Source organism: Rousettus aegyptiacus, unplaced genomic scaffold (assembly GCF_014176215.1).
Source record: "Rousettus aegyptiacus isolate mRouAeg1 unplaced genomic scaffold, mRouAeg1.p scaffold_m13_p_12, whole genome shotgun sequence".
Taxonomy (NCBI): Eukaryota; Metazoa; Chordata; class Mammalia; order Chiroptera; family Pteropodidae; genus Rousettus; species Rousettus aegyptiacus.
This window is the reverse complement of record NW_023416287.1, coordinates 66173461-66200399: the sequence shown is the minus strand read 5'-3', so window position 1 is coordinate 66200399 and position 26939 is coordinate 66173461. Positions and strand designations below refer to the sequence as shown.

Genomic DNA, 26939 nt, shown 5'->3' with positions numbered 1-26939 from the left:
CCAGCTAATAAATCTCATTTCCTACTAGCATCTGCAAGAAACAGCTATACGGAGTGGCCTCTCTAGGGAGAGCCAGAGCAGGACTCGCCCTGTGAATTAAAGTGTCACCTCATATGCCCCACACCACATTCATATCATTTGAAGCACCTCTTAACACACATGCATTTCTAGTGTCCGTCCATACCTGCAATGAGGAAGGTGGGGCCGAGGAGGCCATCGCACATTACTGGACATGGGCCATGGAAACGAGTCCGCAGGGCTCTGCTGAGCCACTTTTGCATTTGCTCTTTCAACTGATGTGACTAATGGGAGGGTAATCTTCTAAAGGAACATTGCTCTTCTCACCAAAGTGCATACAGGTTTCAATAATGATTTACTACCCACTCTCGTCCAGGCTGGAAAAACGGGCTCTGTTTACACTAAGAGATACCTGGGTCAATGTGTCTGGGCCATGAACCATATTTGACCCTTATTTATAAACGCTCTAGTGCAAATGTTATGGTAATAATGTCTCCTGTTGGGAAGAGTGACCACTTGCTCACTGACAGCGCTGAGAAGCACTTGTCTTGTTCTCTAGCTGTCTCCTCCACCTCTCACCAGGTGAGGGGTGTTCTTGTCCTGGAGTTCCTAAGAGTCCCCTTTCTTAAGCACAGCATTCTTCTTATATTCATGTAGATTTTTTTCTTTTAAGTAAGTCTTTGTCTTAAATGTGTGAAGTTATTCTCACAAAAACTTTATAAGAATGCAGTGAGATATATGTAATGAGCAAATGCAGGTACTTCTAAAAAGATAAAGGACCTGCAGGGGCCTATCTAGAAGTCAGTAAGGAACCAGAAAGGGAACTGCCTTTGATCATCCCGGGGCTCTGGGCTTACACAGGCCCTCCGTAGGGGCTCAAACAGAACTCTCAAGAATATCTCATTCGTGGGGGCTATACTGAACTTACAAAGTAAAACTTATGTGGTTACACCTCTATTCTGGCTTTCAAACTGCCTTCCAAGTTTTCTTAGCAATTAAACTGCAATATTATTCCGGCCTAGGATGCCAAAATAATTACAGAATAGTTCCTGCATAGAAAAATGTGTCACATTTTTCCTTCCCCTATGTTCCTACCAAAAAATAAGTGGTAGTTATGACACACTGGTCATCTACTTTGGAAGAAAAGCAGACCAAGGACAACATCAGCTGTGTCTGTCTCCATGCGCGCCCTTCACATAATACAACACAAATGCAGTTTTGGAGGCTTCCCTCTTCATTTAACCTATGACATGTCTCACTACAGTGTTCAGTAATCCTATTACGTAACATACAAATGCAATAATGCTCATAGTGACTTAAGAATTCGCTCAGACAGATCTTTATTCAAATTCGGTTGTTCTTCACATAATTCCGGGTACCATTAAAGGGATTCAGAAAGCAAACTGGAAATACTATAGGAATTGGAAATAACTTGAATTAAAAAGGTAAAATTTTATTTTAAAGCAATAATGTATCACCAAAAGGTAGCATTTGAGCTTTCCGCCAAGTGATTTTTCCATTGCCATTTTAAGTTAGTTTATATGACTAATAAAACCCAACTGGGCCACATCCTTTGGCCCGTGTGATAAAATCTGAACTCCATCTTAAAAGCAACTACTACCTACATAGCAGAGAATAAATCATTTAAGAAATGAGGGCTTTAAATGTATTACCTGTAAGAACAGTTTGAATAAGTGAGGTTTAAAAGCAACTCGGGGTTTTTGTTTTTGTTAATTTTAGGTTTCAGAATGTTCACAGAGAAAGGTGAAGGGTGAAGGAGAGAAGGAACCCAACCTTCCAATCACAGGGGTCTCCAAAAGGATTCTCAGAGGTTGTGGACCAATTTTGGTTTATATTAAGAGAATAACAAGCACTTGGAATCTGTAAGGATGCCATGTCAACATATTACTTGGAACCATAAGGCATGAGATTTTGGTGACCTCAGGGGCACAGCCAAAATTAACTCCAAGTATTTACATAACTGCCAGAGATGATGGGGCAAATGCTGCTTATCATTTTTTTTTTTTTTGAGTCAACAGTGTTTCTTCAGTCAAAGAGAGAGGAAGTGGGGTACTTTTACTACCATTTTATAAACATGCTACATTTATATACAATGAATATTCTACCCATAATGCCATCTGAATGTTTAGATGAAAGCATTAAAAAAAAAAGTTATTTCCTGTTGCTCACTAGCTGAGAGGATGCGCTTTAGAGGTATGTGTGCTCTCCCTCAAAGCAAAAGCATTGTTAGTGGTTATCAAGGTAACATTTAAAAATAACTACTTGGTACAAAAGAACTCCAGAGGAAATATGAGTGAAGCTATCAGTCTCCCTTCAAGTCTGGCCTTGAGCTGCATTAGGCTCTAGCTGCATTCTCCATTACATTGTTATCCTTATCAAACAATGCAAACAATTTTAATGAGCTTATCTACAAGAACATATTGCCAGATATGCTAATGTAAAAATGATGCCAACCTTACAGGCCGACTCATTAATCAAAAGGCTCACAATACAATGACCAAGATCAGCTCCATCCTCAAATCAGACCTCAGCAAGATACCAGGAATTACCTTCCTATTGTAAATATAAGGAGGGCGGGCTCCCCCACCCATGCGGAGGCCATAAACTCCTAAGAATAGGCATAACTGCACCTAGTTTTCTTCAAGTTCATTGCAGTCTAGTCGCTTTCTAATAAACCTTGGAATCTATGGAGAAAATTTTGGTGAATGCCTGACACCATGACCTCTGCTGTCAATCCCTGCACCAATCAGCGAGCAGAATTCTTACAAAGCTCCATCAATCTGGCGGTTTAACATCACAGACTGCAGCCTAATCTAGAGGATTCCATCTTTCTTGCACACACACACACACACACACACATCAGGGCAGACGCAAACATTTTTTCTAGCCATCCTCCTGTCTTTAGGCTCAGCGTACCTAATGGCTCCTTTAAAATCTAAAAGAAAAGGAGAAAAGGAAGTGCTACAGCCTGTCTCTCTTTGCAGAGAGGGGAAAATTGCTTGCATTTTTATCAATGTGGAAGGAAAGAGATGGAGGGAGATCCCTTGCAGGCAGCAAACCTATTCACAAAATGCTTTCCATCTGCAATCGTGAAGCCTCAAGGCATACCCAACATGACACATGGAAACGGATAGCAAAGAATCACAATCGCCTTTAAAAACGCACGTCTGCAGCCCAGTCCAGGGGCAGCGTCTGCTCCATTATATAACGGGCCGGATTTCCGCGCGCCCCCGCGGAGGTTCCCCGCCCGGCGCCGCTCCCGGTGCCAGCCCCATTACCTGTAGGAACGCTCCCCGCGCACGGTGTGCTTCCGGAAAGGAATGATGGTCCCGTTATCCTGGATGATGTCGTTGTTGTTCTCGCCATTTGGGGACAGGGTTTGGGTCGGACCAGGCATTGGCGCACTCCCGAGATAGGGAACAAACAGCTGCGGGCCGGCTGGTGAGGAAGGTGGCTGTGTCTCTCCTTCCCGCTCGCCTGCTCCTCGCGCAGACCGTGCCTGCTGGCTTCTCCAAGCTCAGGCTCCCGCCCCGCCCCGCCCTCCTGGGTCCCGCCCTCCCGGCTGCTGACGTCAAAGCGCCGGCAGCAGCAGCCTGGTCACGTGGCCAGGCTCGTCACCATAGCAACTCGCTAACTCATCACCTCGGTTCAATTCGCACAGGGCCGCGACGTGACCACGCCAGCAGCTCCAGGGAGGCACCGGGGCAGGCCTACATCTGGCATGTAAAACCCCAGGCCACCCCCTGCCCCCCTCGCAGACTCGCCTGGTCTGAAAACCAACTCTTCCTCTAACCATTTCCTTTCCAACCCGTGCTCCAACTGCAGCTGTGTACACAAAAGAACGATTCAGGCAGAGGGGTGTGGGAGACCCTTTAACTCCTTCAATACCAAGTCCTTATACCATTAAATTTAAACGCAGTCTGGTTTCAGAAAAATGTAGTAAGACCCGGTGGCCTGCTTCTAGAAAATGTATCAGACAAGGGTTTCAAATTTCCAGCTTCCTGCTCCATTCTCCAAACAGCATCAGCCTTCTCTTCCAAAGAAGCCCCAGACCTGAAAACCTAAGAGGAGCTGCATATCCTTCTAACCAATGTAGACTTTAATAACGATTAAGGCTTGCAAATTAAGAGATCTTCTGCACAAAAGAATCCCCAAAGAAGGTTTGTGAAAAAGAAAACTACCATTTTTAGAACATCATGGTTATTCAAGACCCCCTAATTCAAATTCTTATACTGCCTCATGATACAAATAATTAACTCCTTGTCATTTATTTCATTTTCATTTTAATTAAAGCGAACACCCAAGTTAGGATTTGGAAGCTCTCAACATTTAAGCTGTTCTATTTCATTGCAAAGCAGTTTTCAAATACACTGGCTATGAACAAGAACTATTATTATCCCAACTTCAATGATGAGTGAACTAGTAAGATTAAGTAACTTGCTCAAGGTCACATGGCTAGAAAAGTGTGAACTGGACCTTCAAAATGACATCAATGTGATTGGACAGTAGTGAACTGTATTTACTGTGAACTCGAATATTGTAGATCAGGTAAGAATCAAGTATTTTATGTACACTCTCAACATGACCACTGAAAAGAAAGCTGTGAATATAAATTGCTATTATTGTGCAGTCTATGGATTAGATTATAAAGTCTTAACAGACCCCAGATGTGTCCAATGCTTTCCTCCAGAGGGAAGAGAGTTTGAAGGATTCTCTGTTTATCAAAAGTGCTTTCTGACCTATTGTGGGATGGGAAGGGAAGGATTGGGATATAAAAACAACATTAATATATGCAGCAGAAAATATTAGGCTATATGGCTCATCCTGTCACATCATTGTATGGTTCATTAGCTTTATCATTTTATGATACAGATATTAAAAACAAGTAAAAACGTTGTCATTCCTGACAATTCTCCAGCATATCTCCCTGGTAATAAGTTATTTCTGGCAACAAGCTACTAGAATTAGAATCAAATGGTTTACAACCCAGATGGTAATGATATTCTCAAACAAGGGGCATTTTTTTCTTATATATTTTAGGCTATATTTTAATAATCTTATTTTCTGCTTCTCCAGTGAATTCACAGTGTTCAAGTTGATTTCATCCATATTTCGGCTTCCATGAGAATTTTTTCTCATACAGTAAAGCTCCAATTCTGACCTAAAACTTACAAGGTATATAGTTATATCTAAGAGATACGCACCAAGCCTCACATTGTATAATGAGCTGAAGAGGCTTGAGAGTATAGTCATTGCTACAAGGATCTATGCTTCCTCTTGCTATTTCTGTCACTAGACCCACCACGGTTGTCAATTTCCTTACTAATTTGTTCCCTTTCACAAACGCTTCCCCTTTCTTTAGGGACAGTCTGAAGCTGAGAGAGATAGTCTACAAATCAAATATTTAATGTTTTCAGAGTATGCCCTCTCATTTTGGGTTCTTTAGTGCAGCTTACTTTTCCATGATCCCATATTTAAGTAATAGGTTAGACATCATTGGTGTTGTCATAGGGATGAAATTGTCAGAATTTGAATGTATAGCTCCTTGATTATATAGACTAATTTTGTGGAGGGAATACTCCCACTGTTTCTAGGCTACTTGTAAAGGACAAGACTAAGGCCAAGAATTTGGGCGTATCGAAAACAAAGTACATATAGACCATAGTCCTATATCTTCAAGTGCCCAATGGAGAATATGGGCTGAAAGGGGGAAGGTAGTGAATCAGGTAAAGGAGGTGTCTAAGAGCCCTTGTAAATCTTCCTCTAGAACTGCTCTGAGCCACATTACTATAAAGGGATCCAGAGAGCTTGGGAGACCCGAGAATACCCTCTGAGATGCAGGGGTAACAAAGGTAATAATCCGAAAGTATTGAACAGATGTTTTCATTCCTCCTCCCATAAATCAGGTGACCTGGCAGCCATTCCTCAGTTTAACCCTAGGAAGAAGGGGAGGACAAATTCTACTTCAGAAAGGAGGATGGTAGGATATAGGGAAAATGGACAAAGGGCAGGAAGAGGAAGGGGAGAGCCTCCCTTCCCAACCCCAACTGAGTGTAGAAAGAAGGGGATGAAAGTAGAAAAGGCAGGCTCGCCCATCTCCAGGTCCTCAAAGGGAGATAGGCAATAGAGTGGTATTGGCTTCGTGCTCACCCTAAAGGACTTTCTTTTGTCTCATTTCCCATTTGACACTCTAGGAAAAGTCCGCCTTAAAGAATATTACCCTGATGTCTTACTCCCTAAACAGGTACAGCCTCATCACAATAAAGATGAAAATCAGTGGCTTGGTATCATTAGACAGAGGAGCTAGGGGAGGAGGAATGACATCTAAAGACTAAACATTCCCTTAAGAAATAGAGTTAGTCAAAGACAGTCTAAACTGGAAGAGGCTCTAATACTGTGAACTGGCAAGTTTAAAACTGTTTCCGTTTCCCTATCCCTCAGCAGGGTAAGCAGAATCACATAGAACGTTACAGAAAAATATAACTAAGCTAAAATGTCTGTATAAATCGACTGTAGATTAAAGTTGTCTTATGTAGATAGGCGTATCGAAAACAAAGTACATGTAGACCATAGTCCTATATCTTCAAGTGCCCAATGGAGAAATGGCTGCTCTCATCAAACATCATGATTAAAGTTGGGTCTCTGGGGTTGGACCAACCTGGGTCCCTGACTTGGTTTTACCACCTGATGGCTGTGTAACTCCAGCAAGTTACTTTGCATCTCTAAGATTTAGTTTCCTCATTTATGAAGTAGATGTAATAATACTGGTTTCACGGTGTTGCTGTGAAGATTAAATTACATAATATATTTAAACAGTCAACACAGCGTCTGGCATACAGCAAATTCTTAGTGGTATGTGTTGTTATTTTTAAACAATGTTAGGCATATCCTAAAATGTTCATTCATTCACTTGACACTTATAACTGGATCTCTTGTGTACTGAAAGCTGGCAAAACAAGACAAAATTCCCAGCATCTGTCCTTGAAGAACTCATTGTGGGTTAAGATAAAATTATTTGGCAATTATGATACGACATAATGCTGTAATAATTGTACCACATAGACGATATGGGACCGTAGAGGATGAGCACCTAATTCAGAATGAAAATTGGGAAGTAGGTGTGAAAAAGTTTCCCCAAGGAACTATCACCTAAGCCTAGGATGAATAATAACTTTTTTGTCGACTTCCTATGCGCCAGCCAGACTGTAAGCCCCTCAGAGCAGGGGCTTCGACTGTTTTGTTCATTGATATGTCTGCAGTTCCCAGAACAGGGCCTGGCAGGAAGTAGGCACTAAATAAATATGTAATTTATTCAACAAATACCTGATCTGATTTTCAAACCAACTCTAATGACAACATTGAGGCTCAAAGAGGAAAAGTAAGTCGTCTGGGATTGAATATCAGGTTTTCTCAGCCCCAAAGTTCACAAGCTCATCCACGAGGCTGTAGTGCCATTTATAAGAGGAATGGTTAGTGTAGTAGGAAGATACAGGGTTTCTCAAGCAGATACACTTAGGTACGAAGGTAGGAAAAAATGTGATGTCTCTGAGAGACAGCAAGTTGTTTAGCATGGATCCAGAACAGAGTACATGATGGCAGAGGGTAGGCAAGGACCAGGACCAGAAAGGTGGGAGGGCCAAGCTAAGGGGTCGACTGTAATTCTGAAGGTGTTTTGGAACTTGAAGTGCTTTAGGGAAGGAAGTTAATGGGGAAATTCACACCAAGAAGGTCTGATGCTGGCAGTAGTGTGGAGGATATATCGAAGAAGATTAAAATGAGTCAAACAGTGATAAAGATCTAAACTAAAACAGAAGCACAGGAGGTTGAAGAAGAAAGCACAGATTAGAGGTTTTCAGAGGGTAAAACTGTTGGGATTTGCTATCTAACTGGATGTGGGCATGGACACTGAATGGAGTTTAAATGTATGTAGTGAAGGAGAAGGGGACATTTCAAATGAATCCCAAGATCATGGATTGGGTGACCAAGTGGATAATGGTCTCACTTCTCAAGCTAGGAAATACAGATTGAATCGCCCTTCTGGAAGAAAGGTTCTCACAATGTTTCGGATATTTAGAGAAGTACCTATAAACTTCCTAGTAGGAACAATGAGTGGTCACCTGAGTTCACACATAGTGGGTGTTCATTAAGTATTTGTTGAATAAGGGAATATGTGGGTTTTTGAACTTATGAGACATGTTTGACTTGGAGATTTGGAGGAAATTATCTCATAGGTGATAATTGAAGCTGTGGGTGTTGACACCCTCACTCAGGGAGAAAGAGAAGGCCTGGGATGGAACTCTTTAGAAGCTGAGTGATAAAAGGGAAGCCTGCAGAAAGAGACTGCCAAGGATTTTTTTGTGGTGGAGCAAATCACAAGAGGGAGTGGTTTCACTGGGCTCAGGGGAGGAAGGAGTAGGGAGAAGTCTCTAGGGCCAAATGTCACAGAAAGTTTGAATTAGATAAGGCAGAGAAGTATTCACTACATTTGATATCTTTGCTCTCAAAGATATTTTTAAAAGGTTGGATTTCAGATCATAGGGAAAGCTACAGTTCTTTGCAAAGTTACTAATATTCTGACCTAGCAAAAATACTGAAGGAGGAGATATTCAATCAAGGGTCATACATATAATATCAGCAACTAACTAAAATCAAGTATTTACACTAAAAAGCTCCCAACAATACCAGAGGGACCAATATGTTAAATAACAGGAACCCATTAGGCACCAGACAAACTGATCCTACCTGAGCCCTCATTCTAGAGGAATTGAGAACCACCTGCACTACCCACCCCTCCCCCCCCAAAAAAAAATTAAACAGATATTTAAAAAACATGTTTGGGGAACAAGATAACTAAGGTGGACCCAGAGGATACAGAGCCAGAGCCATGAGAACAAGCATAAAAGGAAGCCAGCAGCACAGATCCAATCGAGAAGACAGAACTGAACGCCAACCCAGATTTTAATTTTCAGAGTTCCTAGGTTATAGCACAATCCCATTTCTTTTGAGATTTGGGCCAGTGAGCACTGATAATTGTGTATTAGCAAAAGTCATTGTCTCTGTACTTTTCCAACATGTGAGGTTCATCTAAAACAGGGATTTCACAATGTCTTGGATATGAAAAATCCAAAATACAATAGCAGAGAAGACATGAAGCCACTGATATGAAATCATTAGCCAAAATGGATGTTAATCCTGATTCCATCCCAGAAGGATCTATTCATCACAAGTGCCTTTTCTAGGTTAAAATGTGTTGAGTGGAGCTGATAAATGCTACAGTCAAAGGCATTCACAGCTGTCACACCACCTTAGATGGGGGCTTCCTCAGATTATTATCACCTCCTTCCGAATGCAGGCAAAAGATTTCACTTAGCGGTCACTATTGCTGTCCTGGGACAAATAATTTCTCCCATGTGTATGTCGCAGGATATTTTCCAGTAGGAAATGGTAAGAACAGCTTTGCAATCAATGACTTAAAATATGCTTCACACCCAAAATGATAGCAATGAATAAATATGTGATTGGCCAGCCAGGAGCACTGGCCTTGAAATCACCTTACATCACAGAAATGTATCTGAGATTGGTCCTTTCTCACTACCTAAACCCTGAAGCATAGAAGATTTTATTAATTCTTCCTTTAGAGGAGAATTCTATGATATGTAATATGCCTCCCGGCTTTTAGTAATAGAATTTTCCTTGAGAAACGCTGGTGAATTATATTTTCCCCCAGATGAAGAAACTCTCTTGAAAGCCAACTTTAACGGGTATGTTCCTCCAAGATTGACTTTTGAGATTACCTGTCTTTGCAGATTACTTATCAGCCACATTTATAGCTATGCTGATATGTTCACAAGGTAGCATCTTGCAAGCCTCCTCTCTATTTGCTAGTAAAATAGCAAGTTTTCTGTAATGTCAAAACACAGAATGCACCATAGTATAAGATTTCTCAGTGTTGGAATTTATTTTCTAATTTGCTTTTTTTTTTTGGATTTTCTCAAGCTTGGACTTAATTTTGTGGAATAATTCATAGAACATGATGGGAATGTAATTTAAAAACACTCACAGAATATTATGATTTCTGTAATCATTCAATCAAATCTATGCAATGTATGCAATGTGAGGTTTCAGTCTATTAAATAAAAATGTGCTTTTGAATTATACCATCTGGTTAAATTTAAGAGCTTTAAATATGTTTTCCATAAAAATACAACGTGATAAATGTTATAATTGAAGAATGTATTAAGTATCATAGGAATACAAAAAAGAAAATAACCATGTTTGGGAAAGTAGGAAAAGCTTCACCAAGGCAGTAATATTTATTTGTATTAGGGCTCAATCATTCATTCAACAAATATTTATTGAGCATCTACTATGTTCTAGGAATAATTCTAGGTGCTGAAAATACAGAAATTAATAAAATATATAAAATTCCTTTCCCCTGTGGAACTTATACTTGAGTGTATGTGTGGGTGTTAGGAGCTAGGAGGGTTAGTCATGGAGATGAGGTCAGAAAGATCACAGAGGCAATAGAATGCACAGGGCTTTGAACAGCCATTGTAAAGAATTTGGCTTAAAACCAAAGTTAGAAACCATTAATCTGTAGCAGTGTTAACAGTGTCTGTTAGCATAGATGTGGAATTCTAATAACAATGACAATAATAGCAATACCAAATATTTATTGAGTACTTTTTATGGGCCAAGTATTATGCTTTAACTGAGTAGTTATTCTAATCCTCACGGAAACTTATGAGGAAGGGGCAATTTTGAATCCTTTTTGTCAGAGGAGGTAACCAATTGAATAACTTCACCTGATCACAGGTCAGGAAGTGGCAAAGCTGGGTGTGAACATACCTACCAGGTATCAAAGCCATCATTCTTATTCACTAGAGTCTGATGAAAACTGGGTGTAAATAGGCAGAATCTAGGGTTGGGGACTAGCAGGGATGAAAGAGCAGAAGGACATAAAAGCAAGATAATGTAGGTTGCTGTGCTGAAGGCAATTCAGTCTAGGGAGCAAGGAGGGAAAGCCAGAAGGGCTGGAGGCCGAGAGAATGAAGAGGGGACAGGAGACTGGACAGGAGAGCAGGATTTGTGGGAGTAAGAGATTAGAATAAATAGAAGGATAAGAGTTGTAAATTATGGTTAAGAAAAAGAAGGGGGAACGAGGAAGAGATACCAGGATTTGGGGTTAGCAGTATCTGTGATTAATAGAGAAAAATAATTTTTTTATCTTTATAGTGATTTTTTTTTTTCTGAGTAATCCTCGACTATCAGTGTCCATTTCTTTGATATTTTTTGGAGGGGAGAGGAGGCCACAGACATTTTTTTTGGTATTTGTTTTCAAAGCTAAAATCTGCTTTCATTTTCACTATGCCAAGACTGTTATAATTCAACCATCCAGCTCCAGACATGCCTATTTGAAGGCTCTCATTGAAATGTATCCATGTCTGAGTTCATTAAATTCTTTATTTCTTCTCCCTATTTTATTTCCGTGTTTAAATAAAACACATCGTGTTGAAATGACTGGATAGGACAATTGAAAAAGGATAAATAAAGCCTCGGGCTCAGTTGGTGGCAAGGAGACCCTAGGTACCATTAACAAATAAATAATCTTCCAGAAGGCTCAAAAACTTCCATGCGATGATTTCCTTAGGGCTCTCAAAAGTCAGCTAATCCACAGGGCTTTATTTCTGACTTTGATATTAAAATGTCTAAACTGAGAGAAGAGATTTCTGGATATAAATGCAAAGTCAGTGGGGGTGGAGATGGAGGGCAATAGTTCTAAGTTATCAGTGGCCTCCAGAGTTCAAAGCCCCTCGGAACCCAGGCCACCAATGGCAACCAGGGACATTGAGGGGGAGGGTCTTCCTAAGCCTGGAGCTTCTCTGTCGAGTCTGGTGTGCACGACAGCAGAGCTACGGCTCAGGGCTCAGGGACCAGGGACGGCTCCTCCACAGCGTGTCAAGGGAACATGAGGCCGGCATCTGGAAAGCAGTGTGAGTAATGGAAGAGAAATCCCCCAATTTCTGACCTCATCCAAATAAAATTTTTAAAAAGAAAATTAAAGAAGCTTACTTCATTAAAAAAGAAAAAGAATACAAATGGAAATCATAAGGACTAAGTTTCCATTAGAAATGCTTTAATTAGTGCTTATATCTTGTTTACTCAAGAGCTTATAATGTCAAGTATCTTCATGATCTCAGTTCACATTCATTGACTATCTATAAAATGTAAGAGATCGACAATAGAGCATGAAAACATAAAGGGTCACCTTAAAGCAGCTCCCATTTAATTTCTATATGAAAGAATCAGACCTTTAGGAAATCAACGGGATCTTAGTCTTAACAACATTTACGGAGCTGCAATGAGTTAATAGTCAGCTGATAGAGCTAAATCAATTCTTGGGATTAACTCCCCAAGCCTGCCTTTCATACCCTCCTCCAAATCCCCAATTCTAGTCTCTTCAAGGAGGATGCTATCAGCCTTCAAGGATTCAATGGGATCATTGAGAAGTAATGAATGGCATGTAGTGCAAAGGGCATGTCTAGTGAATTTTTATTATTTTTTGTTTTCCCCTCCTTCTTCTGGAAACTATTCCTTCAAACCATGTGGTTCAAGCAGAGCTTGCCAATTATAATATTCCACTCTCCTGGCACTAGAGACTGCCTTAGAGTTAGGCCTGTGATCCAAGCCAAGCCACTTAGAATATTTCTCTAGGATTTTTAAAAATTAGAGCTGCAACGTGTGTGTGGGGGGGGGGTGGGGAGGGAGGTGGTATTTTCCTTATTAAAGATAGCACTTTAGAAGAAAATATAGTACAAATTCCTAGGCAAGAAAAAGAAATAAAAAGCATCCAGATCAGAAAGGAATAAGTAAAACTACCACTGTTTGCAGATGACATGATATTGTGTATAGAAAACCCTAAGACTCCACCCAAAAAGTGTTAGAACTAATAAATTCAGTAGAGTTGCAGGATACAAAAATCTGGTGCATTTCTATACACTAATAAGGAACTATCAGAAACAAGAATACAATTCCACTACAATCAAATCAAAAAGCATAAAATACCTAGTAATAAATTTAGCCAAAGAAGTGAACGATGTGTACATTAAAAACTATGAGACATTGATGAAAAAATCTGAAGACACAAATAAATGGAAGTACATTCCATGCTCATGGATTAGAAGAATATTGTTAAAATGTCTATACTACTCAAAGTAGTCTATAGATTCAATACAATTCTTATAAAAATTCCAATGGCATAAATAAAATAATCTTAAAATTTGTATGGAACTGCAAAAGACCCTGAATTACCAAAGCAATCTTGAGAAAGAACAACAAAGCTGGAGGCATCACACATTTTTCAATTTCGAATTATTCTATGAAACTGTAGTAATCAAGACAATATGGTATTGGCATCAAAACAAACTCATAGATCAATGAACAGAATAGAGCATCCAGAAATAAACCCACACATATATGGTCAATTAATTTATGTCGAAGGAGCCAAGAATATACAATGGAGAAGGCTCAGTCTCTTCAATAAATGGTGCTGAGAAAACTGGACGGTCACATGGAAAATAACAAAAGTGGATCACTGCCATATCTATACACAAAAATTAATTCAAAATGGATTAAATGGATTGAATGTAAGACTCGAAATCATAAAACTCCTAGAAGGAACCATAGGTGGTAAGCTCCTTAACATCAGTCTTAGCGATGATTTTTTGGATCTGACATCAAAAGTAAAGGCACCAAAAGCACAAATAAACAAGTGAGACTGCATCAAACTATAAAGCTTCTGCACAGCAAAGGAAACCATCACCGAAGTGAAAAGGCAACATACCAAATGAGAGAAAATATTTGCAAATCGTTTATCTGATAAATGGTTAATATCCAAAATATATAAAGAACTCATACAACTCAACAGCAAAAAACCCCGACAATTTGAATTAAAAATAGGCAGAGGATCTGAACAGACATCTCTCTGAAGAAGCCATACAAATGGCCAACAGGTACATGAAAAGATGTTCAACATCACTAATCATCAGGAAAATGCAATCAAAACCACAGTGATATATGAGAGATCACCTCACATCTGTCGGAATGGCTATCATCAAAAAAACAAGAAGTGTTGGTGAAATGTGGAGAAAAGGGAACACTTGTGTACTGTTAGTGAAAATGTAAATTGGTGCAGCCACTATGGAAAACAGTGTGAAGTTTTCTTTAAAAATAAAAAATAGAACTACCATATGATTCAGCAATTCCACTTCTGTGTATTTATATGAAGGAAAGAAAAATGCTAACATGAAAAAATATACATACCCCTATGTTCATTGTAGGATTATTTACAATAGCCAAGACATAGAAGCAATCTAAGTGTCCATTGACAGATAAATGGATAAAAAAAATGTGATACACACACACACAATGGAATATTATTCAGCCATAAAATGAAATCTTGCCTTTTGCAACAACAGAGATGGACCTTATATTAAGTGAAATAAGTCAGACAGAGAAAGACAAATGCCTTATGATCTTATTTATGTGTAGAATCTTGAACTCATAGATACAGAGAACAGACTGGTGGTTGCCAGAGGTGAGGGATGGGAGAAATTGGTGAAGGGAGCCAAAAGGTACAAACTTCCAGTTAGAAAATAAATAAGTCCTGGGGATGTAATGTACGGCATGGTACCTATAGTTAATACTGTACTGTGTATTTGAAAGTTGCTGTAAGTATAGATATTAAAAGTTCTCATCACAAGAAAAAAATTATACCTATGTGTGGTGATGCATGTACTGTGGTCATCTTGTTCCAATATATAAAAATATTGAATCATTATGCCGTATACCTGAAACTAAGGTCAATTACATCTCAATTAAAAAAGAAAATACAGTATAAATTGTATATTTACTGTATTTTGCACAGAAGAGAATTAGAAAGAGATCATGGTCTGGACTAATAGATTTGAAGCCAGATGCTGGTATTTACGATTTGAGTAATGTTGGCCAATTACTTCTCCTAGCCTCAGCTTCTTCATCCAGGACTTACAAGGTAAGATTTTGAGATATAAAGCTAGGTTCCTGCTTTGTCCACTGGGGCAATAATTTTTGACACTAATTTTTGACATTCTAGGGGTTGGATCTATTTCTTCCCACCTTGAATCTGCACAGGCCTGTGGTAGCTTTGAACAACAGATTTTGGTAAAAGTCATGCCAACCATTTCCTCGTCTAGACCTTACAATGACTGGCAGCTTCTGCCTCAATCTCGTGGAAGCCAGGTACCTTGTAAGAAGCTCAACTATTCTGGGACTGTAATGCTGTGGGAAGCAGAAGCCATGTGGAGAGGCCCTGGAAGATGCTGCTGTAGGGAGGAGGGGAAGAGAGGGGGTGACAGAGACAGTGAACCCACAGAGTTCTGAGGCTCCAAACATGTGACTGAAGAAGCATCCTATGGACCCAGCCATCACAGCTGATGGTGATCTGTTAGGCGGATCAGAGACAAATTGCCTAGCCAAAACCTTCCTGAATTCCTGATCCATGAAACCATTAGCTATAATAAAATGGTTATTTTAAGTTAATAAGTTTTGGAGTAGTCTGTTAGTAATCGATAAGAGCAGCACCCTGTTACTTCTCCATTGCTGCATAATGTGTCACCCCAAAACTTAATGGGCTAAAACTACAGCAATCATTTTATTACTTCTGATTATTCTGGAGGTTAACTAGGCTCAGCTAGATGATTGTTACTTATGAACTCTTATGCTGTTGTAATCGGAAGGTGGCTGACTACCGAAGTCATCTTAATGGCTTCCTCAGGCTCATAACTGGTGGTCGATGTTGCCTTTTGGTTGGGACCTCAGCTGGGGCTCTGGTAGAACACCTCCGTGGACCTCTCTATGTGGCCTGGGCTCCCTCACAGCATGGCTGCTAGGCTCCCGGCATTAACTTCCCTAAAGGGCATGGCGGTTTTAAAGTCTAGCCTTTGAAGTCACAGATCATAACTTCTGTCATACTTTGCTGGTCAAGGCACCTGCAAAAGTCCCCCAGATGCTAGAGAGGAAGAAATATTGACTCCTTTGATATGCTAAATGGAAGAATGTCAACATCAAATGGAAGAGACATGTGATATGCTAGTGTGGTAGCCATCTTTGGAAAATAAATTCTGTTATACATACCTTGCATTACCTTCTTACTCCCTATTTCCTTAGCATGTAGTTGTTAAAGCAGGAATTTGAGAGAAGAAATGAACCAGTGCTCAGGTATTAAATTTTGAAATAGACTTTTAAGCACATGGCAGAGAGAATAACCTAAAGAAAAGTTTGTGTGCCTAAAAATTCTGATTTTCAAGTCGCAAAAGCTTATGTGATTTTCAAGTATCGAAAGCTCACGATGGTTGAGTGACTCAGAACTTAAATGTCATTCTGTGAGCCATAAAACTATGTGACTAGTTGGAGACTGTTGAGGCAGGGGGCTGGTGAGGGTCCCTGAGAAGGGATCCTGCCCTCTCCCCTATCCCTAGCCACATCACATGCAGGCTTGGGAATTTGAGTAGAAGGAACCTGTCCTTCACTTTATATCTGGAATCTTGAGGGCTGGCAAAGATTCACAAAGGTTCCCAACTCATCGCAGCACAGGGACAGGAGGGGCCAGGTACAGGTGGAGGGTTTAGTGTGACACCGATTTTTCTGCAGAGCTGCCAAATATTTCTGGGAGCTGGGGGGGGCACACTTGACCCCACGTGGTAGTAACAGAAACATCAGCAGAAAGAAGGACTCTTTTGGCGACCCAGTTGATTTTCCTGAGGGAGAATTGCCATGAGAGCAACTCACAAAATCACATCTCCATTGTTTCTAGAAGCACCTTGTAAAACTGTGGTATGATGACTATAGACATCACTGCATTCTCTCATTTTTCTAAGTAAAAGCAGACCAGAGGCAGTAGTGGAAATTAGGTTAGCACTATTGGTTGGGACGATACAAAATGCACTTGCTAAGGAAGTCTCTTCTCTTCTAAGGCTCCCCCACTTTCTACATCTCCTGCTTGAACTAGACCCACGCACATTCAGCGCTCAGTTTTGAATCTTTGGAATTGTTGCCTGCCCTCTCCTATCTCTCCAGTTTGGTCATCATACCTGTTCATTTCACAATACAACATGTAGGTCCTTCCCTTTCCTCTCTCACTCCTAACACCTGCCTCACACCCCCTGTGCGACTCTCTGGAGAGGTTTTCTTGCTTCCTGACTTACTTCTCAATGCTTATGACATATCACCATGAAATTGATCTCTCCTCCCTTCTTTTTAAAAAGTCTTCAGTGGTTCCCTATCAGATTTGGTATATAAATTTCAAGTTCTTCTTTTGGCATTTAAAGCCTTATACAATCTAACTACTTTCAGAAACACATCTCCCACCACAGATAGTAAAGATGAGATTTAACCCAGTTACCTCTTAACCTGGAATGCTAGTTCTGTCCCCTGGTACCAACACAAAGAAAGACTTCTACATGTGTAATAAGCAGAAAAAAAGAGCCTGAAAGTGTTCCTATTTTGAATCCTTCACATGTGCTCTTGTAGAAAGAGATTCTTTTATCTGGTTATTGTACAGTATTATGTTTAGTGGGATTGCTAGACCTCTAAGCTACCATTTGACAACATCTTCAGCTGGCCTCATTATAAAGCTAGGAAGAAGATAGCAACTTACTCAAATGAATTATGATATAAATGTAACAGCATCTGAGTTATCCTCTCCTTAGGATCCCTGTCCATCCAGGACCAGGAGAGAGAGCCAGGGACATTCAGCCACTGCCACCTCATCTTCACAACTGCAATCTGACCGATCAGATTACATCATTAAAGTCAGAATTGGTATGTTTTCAGTTAACTAAATTATCAGATTGAAAATTCATAGATGATTACTGCTTGGAATAAATAAAGAATCACAGGGTTGCTGTAATTTCCCGTGGCTAGTTAGAACACAGTTCCTTGAAGGGTTAAGTTGTGAGGCCGGATGACAACCCCCTCTCCCCCAAAAGCTTCTCTGGCTGGTGGTCACTTACTCTTGAACACAACCTGCTGCACAGCAGCCTCACATTCTGCACGCAAAACACTGGTCTCTGGGTAAAGTAAATCATTCCACAAGTGGCTTCCTCCCACGTGCATAATACTTGAGAAGAGTTCCTGAAGTTTGGACACAGGGCTGTGGAGCAGAGCCAAGGAACTTTGCAGCAGTTAGGAAACAGCTGCAAATCCATGCTTATGACACGCACTATACAAATACTATATAAAGGCCACATTCAGATCAAGAGAAGAAATATGGCTTTGTTAGCAGTGCTAATCAAGGTGAGAAGTTAGATTTCACTAAAGAAACTTAAGAATAACCCACTTATGTTTCTGAATGATACAATTCTAAAATGTATAATTAACCTGTGTTACTTCTATTTTATTTTCTCCACCTGCCTTCCTTCAAGCAAAAGTATCATTTATCTCCATTCCTTATATTCATCACTCTAGCCATTCACAACATGGAGGGAGAAAGCCAACCACAGACCAAAACAAAACATCTGTCCAACATTTCACAGCTTCTTCACACTAATTTTACCTGGCAAAAGACAATGCCCAATGCCCTAGAGTGATGAGAGATGTCGCTATCCATAACCTTGTCTGTTGTAGAAAGGAAGATACTAAATACTGAAAAGATCTCTTTCTGATTCTCCTCAAATATCAGTCAGGCAAATGTGAGAGCCAAGCTTTCTGCATGATTTCTGCATGATTATAATTCTCTCCAAAATGGGATATGGAAGTTAAGTGAACTTTTGGATCCTGTTCCACAGATCTTGATAAATTTTATTAATCTTGGCATGCTTGTTTCTATTTGCTAAAGAAAAGCACGCTTTATAGTTATCAGTAGAATCGAAATATGTTTATTTATACAAAATGCTTCGTCCTACTGCAGTCTGAAAAAGAGTAGCATTTGCAGTCAAAAGGCTTTCAGCAAATAATTGCAATAGATACTCCATGAGTGAGGGATGGTGTCAGTGCGTGAATAAAAGAAAGAGGAACCCAGGGAATTCATAATTTGCAAAAAGGTTTGAAAAAAAATCTCTATTCTTCCTAGGTTCAAGTTAGAAATTTAAAAACCTTTACTAAAGAGGATGGGGAAATTTGCTAAAATCCCAGCTCATAATAACAGAGCAGGAGTAGAAGCTCACTGAAAACTTAACAAATATTCATAGCCCTGGAACTCTGAGTGCTTCTAATGCAATAAAACCTGGGCACTTGCCTCGCCATAAATCACATCATTGGAAGATGTCTGATAGAGCCAGCACACACTGTTAATCTGAAGCATCAGCTCTTCATTTTTATATAAAGGTTTTGACCAAAAAAAACTTAACTTATTCTTTACTGTGGTCTTTAGTTGTTCCTTACTGTAATATATTCGACCCTTATGATTAAATGAATATTTAAATGATCACATTTTTATGATGACAAATATTTGATCGGATTACAAACATCATCCAATAAATGGCTGTATTTTCACTTTTCAACCAGCCCGGAGAAATACTACTGGGTAAGATATATAAAGGCATCAGTAAATTTAAGAACGAGTGCATTATCCTGGGTATCATTTTGTCAGTAGCTTCAGTTTAGACTCCCTAATCAATGAATCTGAAACAATATACATCTTTATGCAGCCTTTAAAACCTGTCCTGCTCAAATATCTACCCAACCACCAAATCCTATCAATTACTTTCCAGTTGCCTCCCTCAATTTTTCTTTGTTTCCACCAAATTCATATGACCTAAAGTGTAGACAAATGCAGTAACTTCCAAGAGCCTGTCTTTCCTGCTCTCCTTTCCTTCCAATTTATTCTATATATGTGAATAATTTGTTTGTAATTTATAGAAAATGCATGTGTTAAGAATTTGAGGACTACAAAATGTTTAATAGCAAGAGCAAACATCACCTTACTACTTTTCTTTACCCTAGTCCCATTTTCAATAATTAATATATATATTTAACTATTTGTTTTTAGTTCTTCTGGGGTTACGATTGTATCTCTAGAGATTCAGATATATTCTACTGATTTATCCACATAATATGAAAATCTAGATAGAAGTAACATCTATTTTCTACTAAGAAATGCAACATACTTTAATTACTTTTTACCTTCCCTCTCAATTATTGGTAATATTTTTAAATTATTCTAGTACTTACCTTTATAACTTTAACATTCTTAAAATTATAATTCTTGGCTCATTCCAAAGAACATTATCTATTGACTTTCCATTATGTTTCTTCTCAACCTTCTCAGCTTTAAATTTGCATGGTTTTCCCATTATGTCTCCTTTATCCTTTATATTTACATTATATTCCTGAGTTAAATCTTCCTTGTTTTGCCTATAGATTGCTTCTAAACCTGAAGTCTAGTAAACAGCATTTATAATTTCTTGTTCTCTGCAAAATCAAGTGCTTTAGTTTCCATAGAGAAGGAAATACCTTCTCTAAACCTTGCAATCAGAATAGACTAATAAAAGCACCGAGGTCAAATGAATTCTTTTTTCACATGGCATTAGTTGTTCAAAAGCATGCCCTGTTTTAAGATTAAACTTGAATCTTAACATATCTATATATTTGACATATCTGTATCTACCTCTATATCTATATAGTTTTGTTTTGTTTTTTCCTAGAGCTTTTTACTACTTTTGGGGAGGGGGGCAGAAGAAAGATACCACCATTGTGATAAGACTACTCAGATACCAGGTCTAAATTTATATAACAGAATCTGACTTTTTTCGAGACATTCTTCAGGGAACCCATTACCTAATTTGGACCAATAACTTTGATATTACTCCTAGCCTCCTTGTGTTTCTTATATTTCTAATAATTGGACTCTTCCATTAACTCCACAGAATTTTAGGTGCTATGTTACCTTTATATGTTTCTCATTTACACTGTTCTGGACTACGTCTTAAGTTTTTAAGAAGAGGGGTAAATTTTTTTTTAAAGCTTTACATGTCAAAAAATGCCTGTTTGCTCTCATACGTTGATAGTTAGGTTGAGAACTATAGCTCCAAACTCACTTCTATAGCTCCAAAATCACTTCTCTCAGAACTTTGAAAGCATGTTTGCACTGTGTCTCAGTCTCCAGTATTGCTTATCAAAGCTTATGACACTCAGGTGATCTCTTCTGCGGAAAGTCTTCCGTCTTTTTACCCCAGAACCTCTAAGACCTCTTTTATCCTGAAAGTGGCCTCATTTAGTTTGAATCTTTTTGACTTTGTTTTTCTTCAATGTCTTTTTTACCCCCCTTTCAAGATACTCTTAATGTTAGACTTTCTCAGCAGTCCCCAATATTTTGGCACCAGGGACCAGGGCTCCTATGAAGGTCTAATGCCTGATGATCTGAGGTGGAGCTGAGGCATTGATGCTAGCACTGAGTGGTGGCTGGCTGTAAATACAGATGAAGCTTTGCTCACTTGCCTGCTGCTCACCTCCTGCTGTGCGCACCCCTCACCCCCCCCACTCCTAACTGGCCTCTGACCTGTACGGTCCCAGCCCAGGGGTTGGGGACCCCTGTTCTAGGCTATCTTTTCATATCTCTAACATTTTTCTCATGTTTTCCATCTTATCTTTTGCTTTATTCTGAAATACCCAAGCCACACTCAGTAAAGACTTATCTTGACTTGTAATTTGATAATTAAAATTTTAATTTGTAAGAATTCTTGTGTTTTCTATTTGCTTCTTAGGTATAGCAACTTTTTTTTGGGGGGGGGAAGGGGTAGTGGAATTTAATGGATGTCAACACTTTTTTGTACTATCTAAGGATAATAATTAGATTTTTTTGGTTTTCTTCTGTTCTTTGAATTACTTCATTTTTTTTTCTTTGTCTTTAGCTAGAAATACAATCCTGCCCTCTTTCCTTCTTCTTGAAGTTTATCAGTTTCTAGTCCCATTCATGTTTCCAGATTTGCATTTATTTTTTTCTTATTAAATACTTACTATTTCAATTTAAGTTCAGGAGAGAAGGGAAGCAAAACTGTTTAATTACCATCTTAAAATAAAACTCATTTTCCTAGAGTATTCGCATCATGTTCAGTACTTCCTACTACCTAAAATATAAAGTTTACATTACTTAGTCTGGTATTTGGGACTGCATAGTTTGACCCAGCTTATCTTCCCCCTCTAATCCTCCATGATTCACATTAAAAAAAAATCAGTAACACACACACTCCCCGGCCCCCTTAAGATAGTTTATACTCTGTTCTGTGTACCTTCTGACTGGCACCTGGAATGTCTTTTTTCCTCCTTTTCACCTACCCATATTTTCAAAAGTAGGCTTAGCTCAAAGTCCATCTCTTCTGAAACTCTGATGACAATCTTAGGATAGCCAAAATTCTGTATTATTTAAAAACATTTGAGTCCCATCCAGGTAAACAATTCTGTTCTTTGTGCCAGCGATGTCGATTTTCTAACCAAAATTTTCTCCTTTACCCTTTCACCCTGAAAACCAATTGCTTCACATTTTATTATCTTAGCATATAATAAAAATATCAAAGTTTTAATAAGATGCAGCTTTAAAAAAATTAAGTAGTGTGCCTGAGTTAGGCAATTATTGTTATACATTTTCTTGAGCAGGAGTCAAGAGCAGTTGGATATTCTTATTTCGAGACAGCACTATAGAATTGTTATCCCTGGTTGGCGGCAATGATGTCATTACGCAACATTCCAAGCACTCGATTTGTATTTTTGACAAACAAAACCCAGTTTTTTCTCTAAGCCAGTCACCAGAAAAGGATCCTAATGGTTCAGTCCAGCTCATAAGCCAAAGTAATATTGCATGAGCGGCATTACCTCACACAGGTCTGAAACATATCACTCCCCAAGAGCAAAAATAAAGTTAGAGACTAGAATCCTGTGGGAGAAACTCTACATAGCACATATTATATAGCCTGGTCATTGCCTTGAAACATAACAGAATAACACATCAGTCTTTTGAAACATCATGGTGCAGTAAAGGCTTAATACCATACTCCAAAGCAGGAGTATGAAATATTGGCAAATACAAAAACCTGATGGCCTAAAATTCAGTCCACTAGGGAGGCACTGAGGCATATCTTGACCTTTACTGTTCATATTTCCTAATGTAGTTTGATATTAACCTGATAATCTGGTTCATTTGAATTGCTTTCTTGAAGACTGAAACATGACTAACTTTAGAACAGAGACAAACACGTCAGTGCATGCATTTTAAGCAGAATGATATTTGAGGTAAGGGATGCTGAAGATCTGTGTCATCCACAGTACTAGTTGCTAGGCAACCTGAAGCCAAGCCAGTTTTATAGACTTACACAGAACTCAAAAAGCATATATTAAGTGCCTAATGTCTGGGGGAGGTTGAGAATTAAAATAGAATGTATCACCAAATATTGCTCTTGAGAATATTATGTTTTGGGAGTTAAAAATTATATATGTGGAAAAAATTGAAATCCAAGGTGATATCCAATTGGAAATTCCATAGTATAACAACTGCAACCACAGGGATTGTGGGAACACACAGGTGTAAGACTGCCAGCCAGTTTAACCAGGGTACTGTTTAACCAGTTACAACCTATCAGTTTAAAAGCCTACCAAAGTGAGCGTGGAAAAAAAACTCCACGCATCAAACAATGGAGGTTGGAATAATAATATGCCAACTCTGTAGACTATTCTACAGACTAACACTACAATCATGAATACATGTGGCAGCAAGGAAAACTGCTGCGCAAAGTTATAAAGCAGTATACACAGGGTATGGTCACAACTACGTAAAATTATTTGGAGGACTAGAAAAAAATACTTATGATTGATTGGGGTGACATAGGTGATTTGCTTTTATGATTTCCACTGTTATTTTCAATAGTGAAAATTTAGGAACTACTAGAGAAATAGAAGAAAATATACATGTAAGAGATTCTTGAAAAGGAAGGTAGGCAGCAGCTGAACTCCACGTGATGTTTGCTTAAGTGATTGTTGATAATCTAACATAAATCGTAAGTATACCTAAGTGCCAAGTGGCTTAAGAATTTTACCTAGATGGTAACTAAGAGGCTGAAATATGTCTTTGTTTCTTGAGTAGTTTTAGGCCAGATGAGCAACTATACATCTTATATGACACTAATAGTAGTATTTCCATGAAGGGGTAACCTATAATCAACATAACTGAAGTGGGGAGGGCGGGTGGGGGGAGGGGAGCGGGGAGGAGGGAATTCAGGTACAATATCTAAGGTAATCAGGATTAAACACATACACAACGCACATGCGTGCGCACGCGCACGCACGCACACACACACGCACACACACACACACACACACACACACACACACACAGAATTAAAGTCACTTGTCCCCTATTGCCCCAACTCTACCACCAGTCTTACCCTGAAGGTTTTCTTCCTCATGGGTAGTTCCAAACATGTATACCCAGCTGTGAGTCCTGCTTGGGTTCTGATCTTGCCACTACCACTTACTAGCTATGTGCCTTCAACAAGTTAGTAATCTCTCTAAAACTCAATTTCCTCATTTGTAAAAAGCATAAACAAGTTTCACATAAGACATAAAAAGACTGAGATAGGGATATGAAGTTGCTAGCAGAGTCCTTGTACAGAGTTTCTTCTCTTCCCCACATTTTTTCCCCTTGTACACAGGACTCTTGTGTTCAGGTACTGGAGAGATGGTTTAGGAAGAGATAGATGAAGGTGAATCCAGCTTGGCTGCAGGTTTTCAGATCTTGCTTCCTCCCCCATGCTTAACCTTAGGCTATGATCAGACCAGAAACTCTAGGCTATGATCAACTTGATGGCAGGATGAGGCCAGGCCAGACTTGTTTGGACATCAAAAACCAGATTGAGTTTCCTGGGGTGGCTCTATTTGTAAGCTGTTATTTAGAACTTCAGTTCTGTCTAATCTGGCTTGTGGAGCTAGCTGTCCAACACAATAGCTACTGGTAACATGTGGCTACACTGAATTAATTAAAGTTAAATTTAAAATGCATATAAATATTCCTCAATCACATAGCTACATTTCAAATACTCAATGGGTACGTGTGGCTAGTGGCTACCAAATTAGGTGGCACAGGTAGAGAGCATGCTGCAAAACATTTAGGGGTCAGCTCTAAAGTTCTGGGGCTATCAGTGGGATAAGTAATGTCATACAGTTAGTGCCCATCATCTTTGTTCATTAATTCTTTTATTTTTAATGATGTTCAGATGGGAAAAAATAAGCTCAGATAGTGAAGGGTGTAGAACAAACACATTTCTTGATTAGGGAGCCTCAATATATACAAGCATTCCAGGAACCAGCCTTGGAGACATCAATAGCATTCTTTCCGCATACCACGGCCCACTTGCAAAGAAAACTTTGATAAGGTATGCCAACCTCAGAGTAATTTAAGTGAAATTTTTTACTGGCAAAAATGAAACTACTAAACCAGATCCTGGTATCTACGCAAGAGGCAGAAATCTCCTATAGGAACATACTTAGCTTTGCTGAGCAGTTGGCAGTCTTATTTCAGGATGCCACGAAGCAGTTGCCTCAAATAGATGCCACAAATACCCAGGCAATCCAGGTTTGTGAATGGGGGATGTGACACTGAACTACTCAATAAGCCATTTAGTTTCACTGTGAATCAATTGAATTAACTAATTAAGGCTGGTTCCCAATAATCTGTTCTGTCAACAGGGAGCCTTCCTGAGTTAGTTATAATCCCTGTACAAACCTCAAACTCATTATAAGCCAGTCAGCCGCTCTTAACTCAGTCACGTGGCTCCTACAACATTTTAGAAGGAATAAATCATTAGCCCACTTTAAAATAAAGGTATTGTCCTCGTAATTAATTTTCATGTTTCCCCAAAAAGGAACTCTTGTAAAGATGTTCCCAGGCACTTGTGTTTCTGCAGAGCTCTGCTTGGAAAAAAAGGCATTCTATCTAGAAGACCAGCATGGCTATAAAGTCATGGCTTCCGAACCCAAGTGGGTGTCAATGCCCCCAGAGCATCTTTCTGTGTCCCTAGTCAGCACGCTGTCATTATTTATAAAGCAGACATTTTAATACTTTCTCCATTTTTTTTTTATCTGACCCTTCTGCTTTCAGCTCCCATTTAGCAAAAAGCCTTGCCTCTTACTTCACAGAAGAAGGTTATTGAAGCCATTAAACAAGAATTTAAGTTTCCTGCCCCTAATCTTCACATTTACCTGAAAGGTAGCTAGCCATCCTATTCTGCTTCTTGCTTGTTGCAATGAAGAGGTATACCCTGGCCAGTTGCCTCTTGCCTTCTCAAAGATCTGCCCCGTAACTTTCAACCAGAACTTTACACACCCCTTCTGCCGGCTCCTTCCCAGTACCATTTGAATGGATCAAGTCTTTTCCACTTTAAGTCAGTTCTTCTCCTCAGGTCCTTCTTTTTCTTCTTATCTTTATACCCAAATATATTAAGGTTTATCTACACCTACCTTTTCCACTTCTCCATTTCTCCCTCACTTAACTTCTTGCATGATGGGTTCCACCTTGACCATGCCATTGAAATTATCCATCAAGATTCTGAACTACCTCCCTTAGTAAAATACACATTACATAAAATTTATCATTTTAACTACTGAGGTGTACAGTTCAGTGGTATTAACTACATTCACATTTCAAATTGTTGTGCAACTATCATCAGCATCCATCTCCAGAACTCTTCACCTTATATAACACAATAACTTTCCATATCTCCCCCTTTCCAGGTTTGACAACCATGACCTCGCTTTGTCTCTATGAATTTTCAGTGCTCTAGGTACCTAAGTGGAATCATACAATATTTGTTTGTGACTGACATTTCATTAACATAATGCCCTCATGGTTCACCCACGTTGTAGCATGTAACAGAATT

General features: G+C 39.2%; 1 protein-coding gene across 7 annotated transcripts in view; it reads right to left on the bottom strand.

Annotated features, from left to right (window-relative positions):
* MAPRE2 (microtubule associated protein RP/EB family member 2) overlaps window positions 1–26939 on the bottom strand; it is a 130260-nt gene that overhangs the window by 78249 nt on the left and 25072 nt on the right. The window contains exon 1 of one of the 7 annotated variants that reach the window (XM_016153956.2): window positions 3318–3582. The exons of 4 other annotated variants lie outside the window; for them this stretch is intronic. In XM_016153956.2, the coding sequence (XP_016009442.1) occupies window positions 3318–3436 (119 nt within the window). In that variant the 5' untranslated portion in view covers window positions 3437–3582. Of the gene's footprint in view, window positions 1–3317; window positions 3583–26939 lie in introns of those variants that run through there. 2 more of the 7 variants (XM_016153961.2, XM_016153964.2) reach the window with 2 other exon arrangements.